Below are 21122 nucleotides of genomic sequence, written 5' to 3' on the forward strand. Positions count from 1 at the left end.
AATTCTTGCCGTTCTATATAAGCTTTTAAAGTTTTAAGATAATTATCTTTCTAGTTAGATTGATCCCCAATGGTAATATTCAAGTACGAGTACAAAATAAAACTGAGACGGAGTATGCAGAAGGGAAAAATAAACAAACACCTTTCATATACTCCCGGAATCAATGTATAATAAACTACAGTCCTAAAATTGACAATCTTGTACTGTTCTGAATTCATTAGTCCAAATCTTCCCTTGGCTTCGTTTGTGCAATACTAAGCTCTCCACATAAACTTCAAAAGATTTACTGTTATGATCAGTATAATTTTCCAAATGTTGTATCTGATGAGTTCTAGAATACACTTTACCCTTTTTAAGTACCAAAAATGTATTCTTCTCAGCATTGAAAATCTCCATAAAAAAACTTCCTGTAAGAAACCGATCAGCCTCTAAATTTGAATCTCCGGTATACCACAATCGCCATGATCTATCTCCGCCATCCTTGACCAAAACCCATATGCAGATTCGCATTGAACATACACTAAAAGCTGCAATTGACTCACCGAGGATAAACAGAAATTTAAGGCTATCTTTTTGTTTAAGAGCATCAGGGAAATCCGTAATGCTAAATTCCTCGGAATCAAAATCGAACGATACAAGATGAATCCTTGATACGGGTGGTTTAGAATAATCCTGATCAAATCCTAACCAGTGGGTAGCACTCTTGGAATAATAAGTACACCCATATCTTCGAATGTGAGCGTCATCAAATAACCCATCTTTGATCCTCCAAAGGTGATCATTTAATGAATAAACCGCAATCGAAACCTCGGAATTCCGTCGACACCCAAAAGCAACTATCTTATGATCATTAGTAGACGAAGCAAAACCGGGGTAATAAAGTATGGTACATCCCATCGAAATAAAAGGACAAGGTGGAATTACCAACGATTTTCGAATACAAGGATTGTAAAATACGAACTCATCTTCAGTTTCTTGTAACAAAATTAGTCCAAAACAATTGTTGTATGAATTGCAATGACCCTTTTGAGTGCTGAAAACTTTATCAATTTTCTTGAATGCGTCGATACTATAAAGGGTAAATTCAGTCTCCTTTTTGGCTATCAAAGACTTGCGTTTCTTGTTGTAAATGTGAAGATGTGTAACAATGAAATCCGAGGAATCAATCAATGAACACCAGCTTTTACAAACACATCTGAATCTCATTAGGCTTTTCGCCGGAAGCCTTGCTAAGATCTCCGTCCACAAATCCATCGGTAAATCCACTAATGCTTCCGCCATTGATTAAGAATTTGAAGGTGATAAATTGAATCTAAGGGTTTTGTGTTATATATAAGTGTATAACCTGTAGTTAATATACCGTGTATTTATATATAGAGAGAGCTTTATGTTAAACTAACACGTTCTGAAACCCTAATTATAGTAGTATTAGACTATTAGGTTTCTTGTCTAGAGTTATACTCTTATATCAAAATTACTACTTCTTGCTCAAGTTGAAGAAGTAGTAATTTTCAGAAGTAGTAATTTTCAGAAGTATGTTATATCAAAATTATACCTATACTCTTATATTCTTATTACTTGAAGGAAAAACAGGTCAATCATGATAGTTATATACTCCCTCCGTTTTTAAATTCTTGCTCAATTTCTCCATGCGCGGAGTTTTAGGAGAAATTAGAGTAAGTAATAAAATATTGAAGTAGTGATGTAGGTGGAAGAATAAAAATTGTAAAAATCAAAAGTAGTGGAGAAAATTAGAGGAGAAAGAATATGAAATTAATAAAATATGATTTATATTGAATCCACCGGGTGAGAGAAATCAATTAAATATTGTAAAAGCTTTTCAAATAAGGAAATAGAGCAAGTGCTCCGTATTTAAAAACGGCCGAAAAAGGAAAGTGAAGCAAGTATTTAAAAACGAAGGGAGTATATTTCAATCGATAACTACAAAATTTAATCAACACCTTCAACTTGTCATATAGCTCACCTTTCAAAGAAAAAAAAAAAAACTTGCCAAATAGCTCATACTATACAGAGTACTAAGTTGTTTATGAGAGAAGGAAATTAAGAATTGAACTGAATTTAAGTTGAACAGAACAGGTCGTGTCTCGAAAGAACGGAAGTTTCCCACACCAAATATTGAAATACTCCGTATAAATATAACTTTAAAAGCAGGCGAAACATCTGTTAAAAAAAGGCCTTATCATTCTCATCATCACCATTTTTCTTAAACTTAGTCACCCTTCAACCATACCTAAAAAATTACAATCTTAGTTCAATTATAAACCAGTTTCTCGTCAAAAAAAAAAAAAAAAAAAAAAAAAAAAAAAAAAAAAAAAAAAAACTAGTTACATATCTTTAAACATGGGTTCCCGAGCTTGAGTAACATAGGCTACACAGCCTTACTTGAACGTAACAGTCTTACACAATTCAAAATCCAAATTGTTTCATTACCAAAAGAAATTGTAAACAACATTTTTATGATCGAAATCTAATACAGAGCAAAGTATCAAATGGCTATACATGTACTGTAACAAGCTAATATTAGTAAAACAACACAAACAAGCTAGTAACAGAAACTAAAGCTACAAACTACAAAGAATCATATGAAGTATGAAGTAATCCTTTTAGTCTCGATCTCCAACATTCCATGAAACATCGACGCCAATGATAAAAACATGACTAGGATGCAATGCTCCAATTCTTCTAGTATCCTTCACAATAGGCTTAGGAATCGATCCACCAGCATCTACGATCTTTTTCTCCATCTACAAAATAAACACTGCATTAATTAAGCTCGTAGTTGTTACATCGTCCCAACCTATTTTATATAAACACATGTTAAATTAAACATAATTAATCAAAAGAACCCTGGCCTTCATAGATATAACCGTTCTCTCATATATATGATCACTTGATTTACATAATAAACTCATACATGTAACGATTTTATTTTCGACTATCCATAAATAAATTATGCAACTACCCATAATAATAATTATCGAATTATGACTTGATCACAAAATCAACATACAAATTTAACTAAACTTGGAAATTATGAATAATTGTGCTCACCTCCATTATGGGTTCCAATCTGCTCTTCAGTGAGTTGAATTCATTCTTTGCTTTATTCATGCTTTCTAAACACCTATTATAATAAAATTGTGTAAATTTTCAACAACTTTCATCATCATAAATATTTTATGCTACGAATTTTATAACATAATATAAAAAGCAATATGGATATGAAAAAAATTATACTACGTATAAAGCATACTTTTCCATATTCCTCTCCTTATAATAATCTCGTACTTTTTTTAATGCACCACGTAGAGAAATACAGCCTACTGCACCAACACTGCATCATTTGAACCACAAAATGTTAGCCATAATAAATTAGAATAACAAGAATATTAATCACTAGCAATTTCTTTATTTATAACTTATAATCACTTATATTTGCTAATTCTATTTCCCTTATTTTGACAGCCTAAGTATAATTTGTGTACGAGTTCACTTTCCTAACTTGTGGAATGACACGCGAGACTTGAAATTAAATCTTGTGTATAATCATGTTAGACACTAATAATCCTTTAAACATTGTTATTGTATATCAATATATTTAAGCTATATTTTTTTTTATTATTATTTACGATGGATCAAATACAATATTAACTCTATCAAATCGAAAAAAAAAATTAAATTAGAGTGAGTAAGACTAATTAATCACCTGGAACTATCAAGTGTAGTATTAATAAACCTCATAGTTCTTGCAATTTCCGGGTCAATATGAAAATCAAAATTCATATTGTCATTTAGTTCTTGTCTGAAAAAATTCAAAGCAGAAGAATAAATTATTAGGCTGAAATAATTAGTAAGAAATAATATTTAGTAATGAAAGAAGAGATAATTATATAACAAAATTAATGAGAGAAACATTACACAAATTCAGCCAAATTATCGAGTCGTCTCGTGACATCTCTCAGTGCAACATTCAGATTATGAGCTTCATATTTTGGATTGATTTCCGTTATCAGAATATACTGTTTTCCATTGCATACAAACATATATAACACAAGATTATAAAGCTTAATTAGAGAGAAAAATCTTAATTAGAGGAATAAAGAACTAGAGTAATTAATTAATACCTCATCCATCAAGGTGCTAGTGTAATCAACATATTCAAATTGATATTGAGCAACTTTGGTACCCGTTTTCTGCAAACATATATTAGTCTTTTTTATTAAATAAATCGCGAATTTGTTTACACATTATTAGTCCAATATTATGACTATATATATATAAGGAAATACATTTAACCTCATTGATTGGTAGCTTAGGAATTGACCCATCAGCTTGTACAATTCGATTCTCCATCTACAATTTAAAATCGTTACAAACACTAGATTAGTAGTAAGTTCACATATAGTAGTTGTTGAAAAGACTGATCTAGAAAAATCTAGGAGAAATATAAACATCTCTAAATGTATCTAGAAATAAGTTAAGAAAAATCTATGATAAAATATCCTAGAAATATCTAGAAAGCTAGCAAAAATAATAGCCTAGATCTTTCTTGAAGGAATTAAAAAAAGTGTAGAAACGTAGTGACGGTGGAAGCACCGACATAGAGGTAGTATATATATGTGTGTTGCATGCTCTCATTAGTAATGAAGCCATATAATACAAAAAGCCTCTTCCACAAAAAAAGTCATTAACTCTCCTCTTTATTTTTCATACTAACATCTTCAATATTTATTAACTAAAACCAATAACCCACTACCACTTCCACTAAACAATTCTAACAATTGGTATCTAGAGCCACTTAATCCAAAGCCTCCATTTTACATTCATCATCCAAATTAAAATATAACAACTCCACATAAATTCAAATGGCCTCCCCTATTCCAAATCCAAACACAAACTTAAACACAAACACAAACAATTTTAATCCCCAAGTTAATTGGGTACCTACATTTAAGGGGGAGAAATTTGATCAATGGAGTATGCAAATGAAATCAATCTTCATCACCCAAGACATTTGGGAAATTATTGAAGTTGGTTATGAGAAACCCAAAGATGCCAATGAAGAGGCTTCTTGGGATGCCTCCAAGAAAGGCCAATACAAACAAAACATAAGAAGGGATCATTATGCCCTTTCCATTATTTATCGTGGGGTAGATGAAACAATACTACCTACGATCATGGCCGCTACAACGGCAAAGGAGGCGTGGAGTATCCTGGAGACAAAATACAGAGGCTCAGAAAAGGTAATACTCTTTAAACTCCAATCTTTGTGGGGTCAATTTGATAGTCTACAAATGGCCGATAATGAATCAATTCAATCTTATGTTGATCGAGTCTCAAATATTGTTAACCAAATTCGATCTAACGGAGACACAATTGAAGATGTTAAAATAATCCGGAAAATACTACGCACTCTCACCAAAAAATTTGATCACATAGTGGCTGCTATAGAAGAGTCTAATAAAGATTTAAAATTGCTCAGCATAACTGAGCTAATGGGCTCTCTACTGGCTCATGAAGAAAGAATGCGTAGATTTGATGAGCAACCAGTAGAACAAGCCTTTCAAGCTAAATTAAAATTTTCTAATGGTGAAAATAAAAATGGCCATGAAAATAATTTTCAACCAAAAAAGAAAATTTTTAATCGAGGTCGGGGAAGAGGAAATTATAAAAATCAAGGGAGCCGAGATAATAACTCTTTTTGCATATTATGCAAGAAAAATGGCCATAACACAAGAGATTGTCGGTACAAATGCAAAAGATGTACACGACACTCTCATTTTGAAAAAGATTGTTATTTCCGGCAAAAAGAAGAGGCCAACTTCACTGAAAATAATGATCAACTATTTTATACCTGTCTAAATGCTCAAGAAGAGCAAAACGACATATGGTATATAGATAGTGGTTGTTCCAACCACATGACCGGAAATAAAAATTTCTTTGTAACTCTTGATGAAAATATAAAATCACAAATTACTCTTGGTGATGGGAGTAATCAAGAAGTTTCCGGAAAGGGAACAATTGTTGTTAAAACAAAAAATGGCTCCTCTAAATACATCCCCGACGTCTTTTATGTTCCTGGGCTGGCACAAAATTTACTAAGTGTGGGCCAATTAGTCCAAAAGGGCTATATGGTGAAATTTGATAATAATCAATGCCACATATATGACAAGAAAAAGGGGCAATTAATCACCACCACTAAAATGGCTCCAAATAAAATATTTCCACTTAAGATGCAATTGGAGTCAAACATTGCCCTAAGCACAACAGTGGATGAGTCCACCTTGTGGCATTTGAGATTCGGGCATTTAAATTTTGACAGTTTAAAACTGTTAAAAAACAGAGAAATGGTGATTGGGCTACCACCAATCACTAATGAAAAGAAAATTTGTGAGGGTTGTATCTATGGCAAAATACATAGATCACCATTCCCAACTTCATCTTGGAGGGCTAGAGCTCCATTAGAGCTTGTCCATGCTGATATATGGGGTCCTACCAAGAATCCGTCTCTTGGCGGAAAAAGGTACTTTCTGTTGATTGTTGATGATTTTTCACGCATGATGTGGGTATATTTCTTGGAGAAAAAATCAGAAGCATTATCCCACTTCATGCAATTTAAAGCCCTCACAGAAAAACAAAGTGGGCATTCAATAAAGGTTCTAAGAACCGATCGTGGGGGAGAATTCACAAGTAATGAATTCAACAAATTCTGTAAAGAGCACGGCATAAAAAAGGAGCTTACAGTCAGACGCACACCACAGCAAAATGGTGTTGCAGAAAGGAGGAACAGGACAATTGCTGAAATGGCTCGGAGTATGATGCAAGGAAAAAATCTGCCTAAACATTTTTGGGCAGAAGCTGTCCGCACAGCTCTTTACATCCTGAACAGGTCTCCCACGAAAGCAATAAGAAGCATGACGCCGTATGAAGCTTGGCACAAACGAAAGCCAAGAGTTGAGCACCTCAAAGTTTTCGGGTGCATTGCATATGCCCACATCCCGAAGGAGAATCGGGATAAGTTAGATGGAAAAGGAGAAAAATGTATCTTCATTGGATACAGTGACGAGTCAAAAGGATATCGTCTCTATCAGCCCGAATCCAAGGAGTTGATCATCTCCAGAGATGTTATATTCAACGAAGGAGGACAATGGCAGTGGAACGAGAGCAATTTAGATGTTCACGATCTAGAAGTTCCAGCAGCAGTCATTCCACTTTCAAGTCCAGATCAAGACGAAGGACCAAGCAGCCCAAGATCAACACCAAGCAGCCCAAGATCACCACAGAGCAGCCCAAGGTCACCATCAAGCTCAGGTTCAACACCAGAATCAAGTCCAACACAAGAAGTTCGACGATCACAACGACCAAGGCGTCGTCCAGCTTACTTGGATAAATATCAGTGTAATCATGCTATCATGGCCCTCATTGCCAGCGAACCACAAGGCTTCCAAGAGGCGGCGCAAGAAGAAAAATGGATTGACGCCATGAATGAAGAAATCAAGATGATTGAGAAGAATCGCACATGGGAGCTTGTTGACAAGCCACAAGACAAAGAAATAATAGGCCTCAAATGGGTCTACAAAATCAAGTACAATGAAGATGGCTCCATTCAAAAATACAAGGCTCGCCTAGTTGCAAAAGGCTATTCACAACAACCCGGAGTTGATTTCAACGAGACATATGCACCAGTTGTTCGAATGGAGACGATCAGGTCAGTCCTTGCACTCGCAGCTCAACTTAAATTACAAGTTTTTCAATTAGATGTCAAGTCTGCTTTCCTTAATGGCGAGCTAAAAGAAGAAGTATATGTTGAGCAACCGCAAGGATATGTAATCGAAGGCAAGGAAAAAAAGGTGTATCGCCTTCGAAAGGCCCTCTATGGGCTCAAGCAAGCTCCTCGTGCATGGAATAGCAATATTGATGGCTATCTTATTCAAAATGGGTTTACAAAAAGCCCAAGTGAGCCATCACTCTACATCAAGACCCAAGGGTCACATGATTTTCTCATCTTGTGCCTTTATGTAGATGATCTTATTTACATGGGCACCAACTCAAAAATGATCGAAGATTTCAAGAAGGCTATGATGTCGGAATATGAGATGACCGACCTTGGAGCTATGAAATACTTCCTTGGCATGCAAGTCAAGCAAAGTCCAGGAAGAATTTTTCTCTCACAAGAGAAATATGTTGAAGACATGCTCAAAAATTTCAACATGAGCGATTGCAAGCCAATGGCGACACCAATGGCTACGAATGAGAAACTCTCCAAGTATGACGGAAAGGAGAAAGTAGATACATCGCTCTATCGTAGCATGGTCGGATCACTCATCTATCTCACAAACACAAGGCCCGACATAGTACATGCAGTCAGCATTGTCTCTAGGTTCATGAGTGAACCCAGAAAGACACATCTTGCAGCAGTAAAGAGGATTCTCAGATACATCAAAGGGACGAAGAGCCATGGAATAATGTACGAGACCGAGAACGACTACAAGCTCACAGGCTACACAGACAGCGACTGGGCTGGAAGCATCGATGATCGAAAAAGTACGAGTGGATACGTGTTCCAGATAGGATCAAAGTCCATCTCCTGGTCATCAAAGAAACAGGCAACGGTGGCACTATCATCATCAGAAGCAGAATACATATCGGCTACAAGTGCAGCATGTGAAGCGGTCTGGCTAAGGAGAATTCTTCAAGATCTACGGCAAGACACTGAAAAACCAACAACCATCTACTGTGACAATATGTCAGCTATTGCCATGACAAGGAATCCAGTATTTCACAGTCGCACGAAGCACATCGAGATACGACATCACTTTATTCGAGAACTAGTTGAGAAACAGGAGATCGAGGTACAATTCTGCAAGACGGGAGAGCAGCTTGCAGATATATTTACTAAGGCACTACCAACAGATAAATTCCTCCGTTTTCGAAGACAACTCGGTGTTCAAGATTTTTCAGATTAAGGGGGAGTGTTGAAAAGACTAATCTAGAAAAATCTAGGAGAAATATAAACATCTCTAAATGTATCTAGAAATAAGTTAAGAAAAATCTATGATAAAATATCCTAGAAATATCTAGAAAGCTAGCAAAAATAATAGCCTAGATCTTTCTTGAAGGAATTAAGAAAAGTGTAGAAACGTAGTGACGGTGGAAGCACCGACATAGAGGTAGTATATATATGTGTGTTGCATGCTCTCATTAGTAATGAAGCCATATAATACAAAAAGCCTCTTCCACAAAAAAAGTCATTAACTCTCCTCTTTATTTTTCATACTAACATCTTCAATATTTATTAACTAAAACCAATAACCCACTACCACTTCCACTAAACAATTCTAACAGTAGTCATGTTATCACATGGACCCGACATTAGTTGTCACATAGTCCCGACCCCTCAATTATAAGCATATTACATTACATGATCGTGATCGATTATGAAAAATTCAGTCTACTCACCCCTAATAAGGTTTCTAGATTGGACTTCAACTGGTTGTATGACATTATCGTTCGTTCCAAGCACCTTAAGCAACTGTATACGTACAATAAATGGTATAAATCGTATATTCAGCATATTTTAATTAATTTTGATCAAAATTAATTAAAATACCAAGTAATTAAAATGCAGAATAATACCCTTCTTTGTCCTTCGCATGAGAATTAATTCGAAATTGAACACAATCACTTAGAATACGTTCTGCACCGATGCTGCGTTACAAAAAAAGTTAGCTTTCGTAAATAATGAGACTTGAAATTGAATCCCGACTATATCTCGCTATGGTTACGACTCTCTTGACGTACAATATAACCTCTAACGTAGAATTTTTCACCAATGGTATATATTCAGAGTATTTATTTAATACTATAATTATTAAATTCAAGAATTATGTAGATTAACATTAACAAAAATCGATCATAATGTATAATTAATTAATATTTCTTGTTACCAAACAATTACACTATGAATATGAACGGTAATCTTGATTAATTAACAACCCATTTAATTAAAAATGAGAAAGAGAGATTAATTACGTAGAATTGCTGTCCTTAAACCCATGAAGAATTCGATCAAGATTCGAGAAGTCTACATTTTCTTGTTCCCTACATTATGAACAAAACAAGATAATTAGTTAATTAATTAACGAACGATTAAATTAATAAATTAGACTAAAAATGAGTAATACGAAAAAGAGAGAAAACTAACAGAATTTGAGCCAAATTATCGAGATGTTCTTGAGTAGATTGAAAGAATTCATTTAATTTGTTAGCAACGAATCCTGGGTTTGTATGATTTTGCAGTAAAAGTAGATTATTAAACTCATGATTCAGAATCCCCTGTTTTTAGAACAAGAAAAAACAGAGATTATGAAAGTTAATTAGAGAGAGAAAATGAGATTAATTAATTTAATTAGAGAGAGAAAGGGTTTGTTTTAAGAAAGTTAGAGTAATTAGTACCTGATTAATCAAATTGAGTGTGTAATTAACGAAGCTATCTTGTAACGCAGCGATTCGAGTACCCATTTTCCCAGATTTTCTCTCTAAATTTTTGTCTCTCTCTAAATTTTTTATTTCTGTGAATTTATAATGAATAACTTTGGTACCAAGTAAGTATTTATAATATAGCATTGATCTGATTTTATATGAACAAGGAAGAGTTGATTGAGATACTTAATGCTTGTACTTAGGGGGCATGTGTTTGATTTGAGGGAAAATGCATTGATTATGAGAAAAAAATTATTTATGGTTTGGTTGTTAAAATTGGGCTTAAGCACACTCATGTGATAACGGTGGGTTCAGGATTTAATTGTCGTGGATTCGGCTTTAAATTTAACAATTGAAATTATGATTTGTAACGTGTTTTGTATTAGTCCAATTTACATCGATTTGCCCAATAGAGTTATAGAACGGTTACAATAATCCGATTGACATATGTAATTTAAAATAAATTAAATTTTTAAGATTAAATTATTGTCTTACAACAGTTTAATTTATACATATTTGAGGTTTTTATTTGTTGATTAAAGGTTCTGGTGGATTTGAGGGGGACAAAAATTAGCTCTGTGACATTCAAAATTATTACCATGGCCTATTCAAAGTGACAAAGTCCAAAACCTAACATTTAGCATTTTCGCAAGTCATTTAATATCAATAGACAATAAATGTTGAAACAAATGACATCTTGTTTAGTACTGTAAACATTTTCAATTACACCTTCTAGCCATTTCAAATTTCAATATACCTGTTTTGCTATTCAAGCCAATTGGTCATGTAGGTAGTTTACACAATAATTTTATTCTACTATATATATTAATTCCTATTTTCTTTTCTTTTCTTTTTTTCATCGGATTTTTTTGGATTTGATTGAACCCATCTAATCTACATTAAATCATTCCTTAATTGCCCTTGTTATTGTGTTTTAGTATCTACAAAATGCGAGCTTTCAAATATTGTCAAAATCTCTTTAAAAAGAATGAAATATAAGAACACGGTAATTAGGAATTCTATCATTTGAATTTTATTAGGGATATAGCCATGTAGTGATGCTTTAAGACAATAAAATCATTTAGGGAATGCAGATGTGATGAATAACCCAATATTGTCATTACAGTAAGTAAAAGTGAAATTAACACACCCTATTTCTTGAGACTTTTTAAGATCATACTTTCTCGATCTCTCCATTTTTTAACAAGTCAATTAATTTATCAATTATTGTGAAACGAAAGGAGTACACTTCAGTCACTACACCTCTTGAGATCAAATTCTATCCACAGTCACTAAACTTGGTTAACTTATCTTTCTTGTCTGGTTGCGCGCCAAATATAACTGAAATAACAGGCAAACCACTATTTTCATTACTCATTTACAGAGCTCTTTAAAAATGGCTGTTTCTTCATCCCACCATTATTACTCCCCATTTCCCTTCAATTCAATTACCCATAAATTATATAAAAACAATTTCAGTCTTCATTCAATCAAAAACCCAGTTGCTTCTCTTTCTCTCTCCTCCTCAAAACCCCTCAAAACCCCCCAATTTTCAAACCCTAGAATCCCCTTTTCCCTAGTTGTAAATAATCTTTGTCAATGCCAAAACCTTAATCAAGCATTATGTGTGATACAAGAACAATTAAAAAACCCCAATTTTAATCCAATTCAATTAGCTGAGGTTGTTGGGTTATTGATTCATTCATGTGGGCAACAAAGAAACCTCGAAATTGGGCGAAAAGTTCATAGAATTGTTTCATCTTATTTTAGTGATGATCTTGTTCTTTACAATCGGCTTATTACAATGTATTCTGTTTCTGGATCTCCTTTGAATTGTCGTTTGGTTTTTGATGAATTAAGAGTGAAGAACTTGTTTTTGTGGAATGCAGTGATTAGTGCTTATACAAAGAATGAACTTTTTGATGATTCTATTTTAATGTTCTGTGAATTGGTTTCAAGCACTGAGTTGAAACCTGATAATTTTACTTTTCCTTGTGTTATTAAATCTTGTGCTTTGGGTTTTAGGATTGGTCTTGGAGAGGCGATTCATGGGTTGGCGGCGAAATCGGGGTTGGATTCGGATGTGTTTGTGGGCAATGCATTGATTATGATGTATGGTAAGTTTGGGTTAGTTGGAGATGCAGTTAAGGTGTTTGATAATATGTCCCAGAGAAATTTGGTTTCGTGGAATTCGTTGATTCGTGTTTATACAGAGAATGGGTTATATAAGGAGAGTATTGTTGTCTTTGTGAGAATGCTTCAAGATGAGTGCGGTTTATTACCTGATGTTGCTACGTTGGTGACAGTATTGCCGAGTTGTGCAGGGGAAGGGGATATTGAAATGGGAAAGATGCTTCATGGTTTGGCTATAAAACTGAGTCTCATTCATGAGGTTACTGTGAATAATGCCTTTGTTGACATGTATGCCAAGTGTGAGCTCTCAAATGCAGCACAAGCGCTTTTTGTAGAGAACAAACATAAGAACACGGTTTCATGGAATTCAATCATCTGGAATTTTTCTAGAAATGATGATGCTTTAAAGGCACTTGATCTCTTTAGGGAACTTCATATGGAAGGAGATGAAAATAGAGTCAACGAAGTCACTATTTTGAATGTGTTGCCAGCATTGTCCCACAAGTCGCAGATAATGAGCTTAAAGGAACTTCATGGTTACTCATTAAGACGCGAATTTTTTGGTGATGAGTTGGTGGCTAATGCGATCATTGTGGCCTATGCAAAATGTGAGTCTTTAAGTTCTGCTGAGTTTGTCTTTCATGAAATAGAGACCAAGATGTTGAACTCTTGGAATGCAGTTATTGATGGTAATGCACAATATGGAGATCCGAGAAAGGCTCTAGACTTTTACCTTGAAATGAGATCTTCAGGCTTACATCCTGACCGGTTTAGCTTGACTAGCCTCCTTTTAGCCTGTTCTAAACTTCGTCTTTTGCCATCTGGCAAAGAAATCCATGGCTTTGTGCTTCGAAATGGAATTGATACTGATCCGTTTATAAGTGTATCACTGCTTTCTTTTTACTTCCGGTGTAATAAACCACAATTTTCTAGGGCTTTATTTGATGGAATGATAAATAAAATTCCTGTTTCCTGGAATGCAATGATTTCTGGATATGAACAGTCTGGATGCCCAGAGCAAGCTCTTGACACATTTCATCACATGCTTAAACAAGGAATTAGGCCCAATGCAATTGCAGTAACAAGTCTTCTCGGGGCATGCTCACAGCTCTCATGCTTGAGGCTGGCAAAGGAAATACACTGTTTTACCTTGAAGGGCAATCTGACAGAAGATGTGTTTGTTAACTGTTCCATCATAGATATGTATGCTAAATGCGGATGCATAGAATTCTCTCAGAGGTTCTTTGATAGCATGACTAAGAAAATTTCAGCATCGTGGACAGCCATGATTTCAGGATATGCAGTTCATGGACATGGAAAGGAGGCATTGCTGCTATTTGAACAGATGCGAATACAGGGATTCATGCCTGATCATTTTACGTTTGTCAGTATCCTTATGGCATGCAGCCATGCTGGGCTTATTGAAGAAGGTCTGGAATATTTCTATGAAATGCATAGTTTATATGGGTTAATTCCCAGATTAGAGCATTACACTTGTGTGGTGGACATGCTAGCACGTGCTGGCAAATTGTATGATGCAATGGAGCTTGTGAAAAATATGCCCATGGAAGCTGATGCTAAAATTTGGACTTCTTTGATTAGTTCTTGTAGAATTCATGGCAATATGGTTTTAGGAAGAATAGCAGCTGAGAAACTGCTACAACTTGATCCAAATAGGGTAGAGAACTATGTTTTAGTATCAAATTTACTAGCACAATCAGGCAAGTGGGATGATGTGAGAAGTGTGAGAGCGAAAATGAAAGAGAAAAGACTTCAGAAAGATGCTGGCTGTAGTTGGGTAGAAATTGGAGGGAAGATTTATAATTTCGTCGTTGGTCATCACATGCTTTCTAAATCAGAAGAGATTCAAAAAATTTGGACTGAATTAGAGGTGAAGATCAGAAAAATTGGTTACATTCCTGATACTAGTTCAGTGCTTCATGATGTGGGACAAGAAGAGAAATTACAAATTCTAAGGGGACATAGTGAAAAGCTTGCAGTCTCCTTTGGCTTGTTAAAAACTGCAGATGGTATGACAGTGAGAATTTGCAAGAATCTGCGTATATGTTGCGATTGCCATAATGCGATTAAACTGGTATCCAAGGTTGTTAACAGGGAGATAGTTGTGAGAGATAACAAGCGGTTTCATCATTTTAAGGATGGGTGTTGTTCATGTGGAGATTATTGGTAAAATACTCGTACGCAAACCTTTCACATTTGAAGCCAAAGACATAATCTTTCCCTTGTGAGCAGGGTTGTATTGAACTAAGACTCAGCTCAATCTCAGGTTCTTCAGTGACTAGTTTGTGTTCGGCTACATAAAGAGTCATTAGAAAAAAGTAAGCTCTATTTTTTTTGTGATCTTAACATGAAAGAGAAACGAACCTAACTCAAAATTGCTAAATCTTAAATGAACTTGGCTTTCGGACAGATTTATTATCTCAAATAAAAGCTAAGTTCAGGTGACTAAATAAAATGAGCTTGACATGAACAAAATAATATGATTGGCTCTCAGCTAGGCTCATATAGACCCATACTTGTGAGAAAGTTTGTTCACCTCCACTAATGCTCTTTAGCCTGAAATTTAAGCTTTCAACCGTGTAAATTTTACTCATCAGGTAGGTGCTCAAAAATTTATTTTTACAGCTTGTCAATTATCTTATCTCATTACCCTTTTTACATCATTGTCTTGTTTCTTTGCAGTTCCCTTATTCCATGTGACAAGTGAGGGTAGCAAGCTACATCTTTGATGGAGATCTTTAGACACCTTTACAAAAAGCAAAGCAAACAGACAACAAACAGCTCTGGTAATTAATTTTATCATAGGGATATATAAAATAGACTGATGTTCTTACATAAGTTTTGCTAAGAAGAGGGAGTACTGAAAATTTGAAAGAATCTCATTTGTAAATAATTTTGTCATGTTTAGATTAGTTAATGACTTTTAATGGGTAATCACTAATCAGTCAATGAGGTTTGATATGTAGGAATGCTAAAAAACAGTTGATAAAATTGGCCTGATCTAAATTAGCTCAGTTTAAAGCTCTACTAATACCCCAATATTCCCATGCACTACAGATCTTGGAAGTAGATATAAAGGAAGAAAAATGGGGATTTAAATAATCATACGGGGGGGCATTATATCCATTGCAAACCTCAGCCACTTTGCCATTCTTTGCTTTCCTGCTCTGCTTTAGCTTAAACTGGTAACTGCCCACCTCAGTGCCTCACCCCTCTTATTTGAAGTCTATGTTTGATTGTTCATGCTGACTTGTAAAGATACTACTCATTGCTGTTACTAAATGCTGAATCTGGTCTTCTGCAGATTGTGATGCACTCAAATATTATAATTAAATGGGATACCATTAATTGTAAACCAGGTGTATATAGTGTAAGTACTCTTACTATATTAATGTTTTTCAGATGCTGTGAAGTTCTGGCTATTTTCCCAATTTGGAATGCAACTATGCACTGCTTGAACTTTTTGAGGACAAAATAGAAGGGCTTCATCTCTCTTTTGTGGTCAGACATTTGTATGCTTAGCTCCACATTCAATAAGCTCTCCATATCAAGTAGCATAATCCATTTATATGTTACCCCAAGCCGTAGATGGCTAAATCATCAAGTTCTTTTATTTGCATCATTGTTTGATCATGCTTCTGTCCAGCAAGATCTTTCATTGCAAAAAATCTTATTTTGTTATTAGTGTTAATGCATTTATCAAAATATGCAGTATTTATATCACCATCTGTTAACCAGTTTGCCTTTCTCTTCTGCCTCAAAAAGCTAATGTAAGCTTCCTAAGTTTCAACAACCTCAGCCCTAGCATCAACTTCGTCCTTTCATAATATCATGTCTGTGAGATTCTGATGATATAACTTCAGAGTTTGCAGAAGCTTATTTGCAGCCTTATAATGATCTTTTTTCTACATTATTACAACAGAGAACTGGTATAATTGACAAGAATGGTACCGTACTCTTATCATTTCTATATGAAATTAAAGTGGTATGTTAAACTGTTATAATGCGCTGAAGTGCATCTAAACATAATTAATGGCCTTTCAGTATTTCACCTAAATTATTCTGCTTATCTCAATTTATCAGCATTGCTTATATATATTGGTGGCTGACTGGCTGTACCAGAGGATTATGTACCAGGCACGGTTGCAGAACAGCTAATCGAGAAGGTACGTAGAGTAAGAGGTATGTCTTGTTTTCTTTGTCTGGCTTGTTTATCTGCATCTAATATACATTATTGGCCTTTTTAATGAAAAAGTTTTGTAAATGTTGCATAAATTGGATATAGGTAACTTTCTAGAAGATTGAAATAAAGTTTTTTGTTCAACTGTAATACCTTTTATAGTGTGTTCTTTTAGACTAGTTAGCAAATGCCCTCATGGACAGTTTTTTAACTGCAATTTTTACTGTGATGCAAGAAGTTGTGATGAACCTTTCTTAATATATTGCCTAATCCTGCTATGCTTTTTCTCAAAGTAGTGACATTCAACATTAATTGCTTTAACAAACAAGACACATTGGCAGATTGAAGACATTGGCATGGTTAATGCTGTTCTTGAAATGTTAGATATACAGTTCGGGATTCAAATGTGATCCTTGCACTTAAGCACTAAATCATGGGCATTATAGTGAAAATCAGTGGTGGCATTATGTTTCTTGATTACTTGTATATAGCAATTGAATTGCCAACTCAATATAATTGCTACTACTGTAAGCCTTTGATGCTGTTCGCTTTTGGCTAAGGTTGTGAATGACTAACTAATGTTCTGCATTAAGTTCTTCATGCTTATATTTCTCTATTCCTGATGTTGCTTTAGGATGAGCTTTGAACTCTACATATATACTCCTAAACTGAATACTAACTGCAATGAATTTCTGGGATTTTTCCCTCTGAGCTATTCTGATCTGTAAAATTGTTTCACAGCAGAATTTACAGAATAAAAGTTTCTTATGCGTAAAATGAAACTGTTGATACTTGACCAGTGACCTCATCTGATTGTACTCTGACTTGAGTATCCTTAGCTGTAATATAAATTGCACCTAACAGTGCAGTTGTGTTCGATCATAGGGAAGTTCAATTTGGGGAAGCTGTATGAAAAGATTGAGTTCAACAAGGAGATCATATCAAGGGAAAAGTTTGCTGAGCTCAAGTGGCATAGGGGTTACTTTGTTGGGGTGGACAACTCTAAAAGCGCTACTTCAGAAGTTATCATAAACTCATTTATATGAAAAATGAAAGTGTAAATCAAAGCATTCGAAAATTACTCCGGTGACAAAAAAAATTAGTGGAACTTGCATGTACTCGTTTTTATAGCAAGAGGCTATATGTATGTGTAATCAGATATTTTACCACTCTTGGGGTTGTGTTGTGTTGCGTTCTTTTAGTGCGACCGGCATGTGAATTGTACTAATATGTTCATTATTCATACTGTAGTTCTGTCTTTAATCAGTGATACAGCAATGTTATGAGAAAGCACCCTAAGCCCTAAGATCATATAAGCAACTTCCAATAGGTAATATGGTGAACAAGACAACATTTTAAACGCTAATTGCACATTAAATCACAAAATGTGGTATATCAAAAATCAAAACATAAATAATTCTTAACTTTGCCATTATTGACAAGTTTGTCATTGACGCCTACAAATACGTATATATCAATTACTCCGTATATTTTAGAAATTTCCAGGCAGCATGTCCACTATTAACCCCCTCTCTTATCTTCTTTAGATCACCTAATCCAAACAAAATGCTAATCGACTAAAAAATACTCCACCAAGTACTGTTAAATAAAAGGAAAAATGCAAAGAATATAAGAAAATGCTTGACCATAAAATACTGAACATCCCATGAGAGACTCAGCCTACTTTCTCTGACCCTTGCTCTTCTTTCGGGTAACAGGAATCCACCCATCCATCTCCATATCTTGGGAAGCAACTTCATTGTTTGAGGAGCTGCCTTGTGAATCTATCATCATACTCGGACCTACATCATTCACCGTATCATTGTTGTTAACATCATCATCATCATCGTTATCATCATCATCATCATTATTGATTACCTGCAATCATGACGAGATACAAGATTCAGCACTTTGAAAATACACTAGGAATCTAAGAACACGTTCTCCTCACTATATATCCTTTAAGTGTTGCTTCATCTGATCATTTGCTTTACATGTACATTTCTATAATGTTCTTTTTAAATTGCAGGTAAAAAACTCATGTGTGATTACGGACCTGTTCACATTTACTTAATTTCAGTTCAGTTCAGTTCAGCTCTGCTCCAATTATTTCAGTTCAGCTCCAATCAGTTCAGTTCAATTCAATTCAGTTCAGCTCTTAATTTCCCTCTCTCATAAAATATTCATTTCAGCTCAGTTCAATTTAGTTCCAATCAGTTCAATTCTGTTTAGTTCAGTTCCAATCAGTTCAGCTCAGCTCAACTCAGTAAATGTGAACAGAGCCAAAAGGCTTACCTCGATCAATCAAGACAAAACCCAACAAAAAAACCTCAAGTAACAAAAAAAAACATGCACAATCTCACCCACAATATATGATACACTATACATGGAGGAAAATTACCGGTACCACATGGCGAATTGGCCTCGCATCCCTGAGCCTTTGAATTGATTGATAGTCACCCTCTAAGCATTCTTCATACATAACCATCAGCTTGTTTGCCACCTATAATGTGTCAACAGAATAATTCTAGATCAGAATAAAGCAATAAACTTATAACTTCAATTTCGATATAATCAAATTGATACAAGAAATAACCTCCTCACATTCCCCTTCATAGTCCATCAAACTCATGGAATTCATGCCATCACAAAGCAAATCTTCTAAATCGAAAATGCATAGAGGTTCTGAGAAAGAGGAGCATTTACATTAGAACTAAAGCCAAAATTAAGAACCCAACAAGAGCTTTTATATCCTCTAAAAGCTTTTATTGACTATATATAAACTCACATATTTGTACAACTATAACTGAAAATAACCTCAAAATCATCTTTGCTATGATTTTCGGTATGATGGCTAAAGCACATAAATGTGAAACATGGCATCATCATCGAAGATTATTACAGAGATATTGCATGAGATGAAATAGCATCTTTACCATTGTTCTTAGGTTGGCAGAAGAAACTGAGAACAGAGTACTCAATAGAGACTGCTTTTTCACGCGAATATAGGCCTCCCCAACCTCCATTCACAGCATCTTGGAGAGCAACCCAACCTGAGAATACAAGTGAAACCCCTTGTTGAAATTGCTTTAGGGCATCTGCTATTAGCTTTGACCTCTTCGAAGTTTCCATTGTAATTGCACAAGCTATAACAACTATAATTGATTCAGGAATTCAGTTTTGATAAGGATCATTTGTCAGTGGCTAATTCATACATAGATAACACAATTATAAAAAGAACAATATCAATGCAACTAGTATGAATCTATTTCTCCTTCATGTTTTGAGGGTAAGTTTGATTGTATTACTAACAGTGGCAAACTCTTTTCACCTGTACACAAGAGTGTCCAATACAGAAGATAACAAAGGCCGAAGTATACGGATATAAGGATATTAACAAACATAATACTACCTCTGTTAATTTTTATGTGCAACTTTGGAGTATTATTTGTCAGATATAAAATATTCTAAAGTTGCACATACAAATTAACGGAGGTAGTACAACACCGATTATCTACCAAGTACAAATACGAAGTATGTATAGACAATTTAGACATAAAACACCACCAAATGATATTAGCAGACCAGGCAACGTAACAATGTGTTACATCCTACATTAGCAACGAATAATAAACGAAACATATAGGCCCTGTTTGGTTTGATGTAAAAGGTTTTCATGGAAAATGAATTTTCCATTTTTTTCCCATTTTCCTTTGTTTGGTTTGTTAAGGAGTGGAAAACAATTTTTCAAGGGTGGAAAATTCCAACCTTAATGATGGAAAACATTTTCCTTCAAAAAACAAGGGAAACCACATTTTCCTCTCTCCTCCTTACCTCTTTTTTTTACTTCCCTCTCATTCATCCTTACATTTCCACTCTTATTTTTTATTTTTCTTGGACTTTTCTTGTATGCAACCAAACAAAGGAAAACTAATTTGCAATTGTGTTTTTCCTTGAAAATATGTTTTCCATGAAAACTAATTTTCCATTGAAAATATTTTACATTAAACCAAACGGGGCAATAATCAATAAATCTCAAATTGATTAATCAAGTGCTTCTGCATCTTATGCAATAAATAACTAATCAAGAACAATATGAAACATTTGATGCATTCAAAAATCACAGATTTGATTATTAAACACAACCAACGTAAACGAAACATATAATCAATAAAAAACGCAATATATTAAAAAAAAAATTAACGACATTACACAAAGTAAAAGATATAAAAATGGAATCATATCAAATTAAGTAATTCAGCAAATTGAAAAGAAAAAAAAAAAG

The 21122-nt window shown here is 34.5% G+C and overlaps 2 protein-coding genes and 1 pseudogene across 5 annotated transcripts; 1 reads left to right on the plus strand and 2 right to left on the minus strand.

Moving 5' to 3' along the window:
* Positions 1-183: 183 nt before the first annotated feature.
* LOC145575701 (putative F-box protein At5g47300) lies at positions 184-1281 on the minus strand. Its single transcript, XM_081633525.1, has one exon. It carries the CDS (start codon positions 1279-1281, stop codon positions 184-186), a length of 1098 nt encoding a protein of 365 aa, XP_081489651.1.
* Positions 1282-11894: 10613 nt separating this feature from the next.
* LOC145587852 (pentatricopeptide repeat-containing protein At1g18485 pseudogene) lies at positions 11895-18029 on the plus strand (annotated as a pseudogene). 3 transcript variants are annotated; one of them, XR_014101452.1, is made up of 5 exons: positions 11895-15254; positions 15340-15443; positions 15962-16027; positions 16741-16839; positions 17723-18029. The product of XR_014101452.1 is annotated as a pentatricopeptide repeat-containing protein At1g18485 pseudogene, transcript variant X1 (transcript). The 3 variants fall into 3 exon arrangements; XR_014101462.1 differs by having other exon boundaries at positions 16741-16823; XR_014101454.1 differs by having other exon boundaries at positions 11895-14975.
* On the minus strand, positions 17413-19969 carry LOC145575720 (uncharacterized). Its single transcript, XM_081633538.1, has 6 exons — positions 19774-19969; positions 19434-19522; positions 19239-19340; positions 18532-18715; positions 18084-18139; positions 17413-17559 (listed from the first exon to the last, which is right to left on the minus strand). Exons 1-6 carry the CDS (start codon positions 19967-19969, stop codon positions 17413-17415), a joined length of 774 nt encoding a protein of 257 aa, XP_081489664.1.
* Between the last annotated feature and the right edge of the window lie 1153 nt (positions 19970-21122).

This window comes from Chenopodium album, chromosome 2, assembly GCF_948465745.1.
Source record: "Chenopodium album chromosome 2, dcCheAlbu1.1, whole genome shotgun sequence".
Taxonomy (NCBI): domain Eukaryota; kingdom Viridiplantae; phylum Streptophyta; class Magnoliopsida; order Caryophyllales; family Amaranthaceae; genus Chenopodium; species Chenopodium album.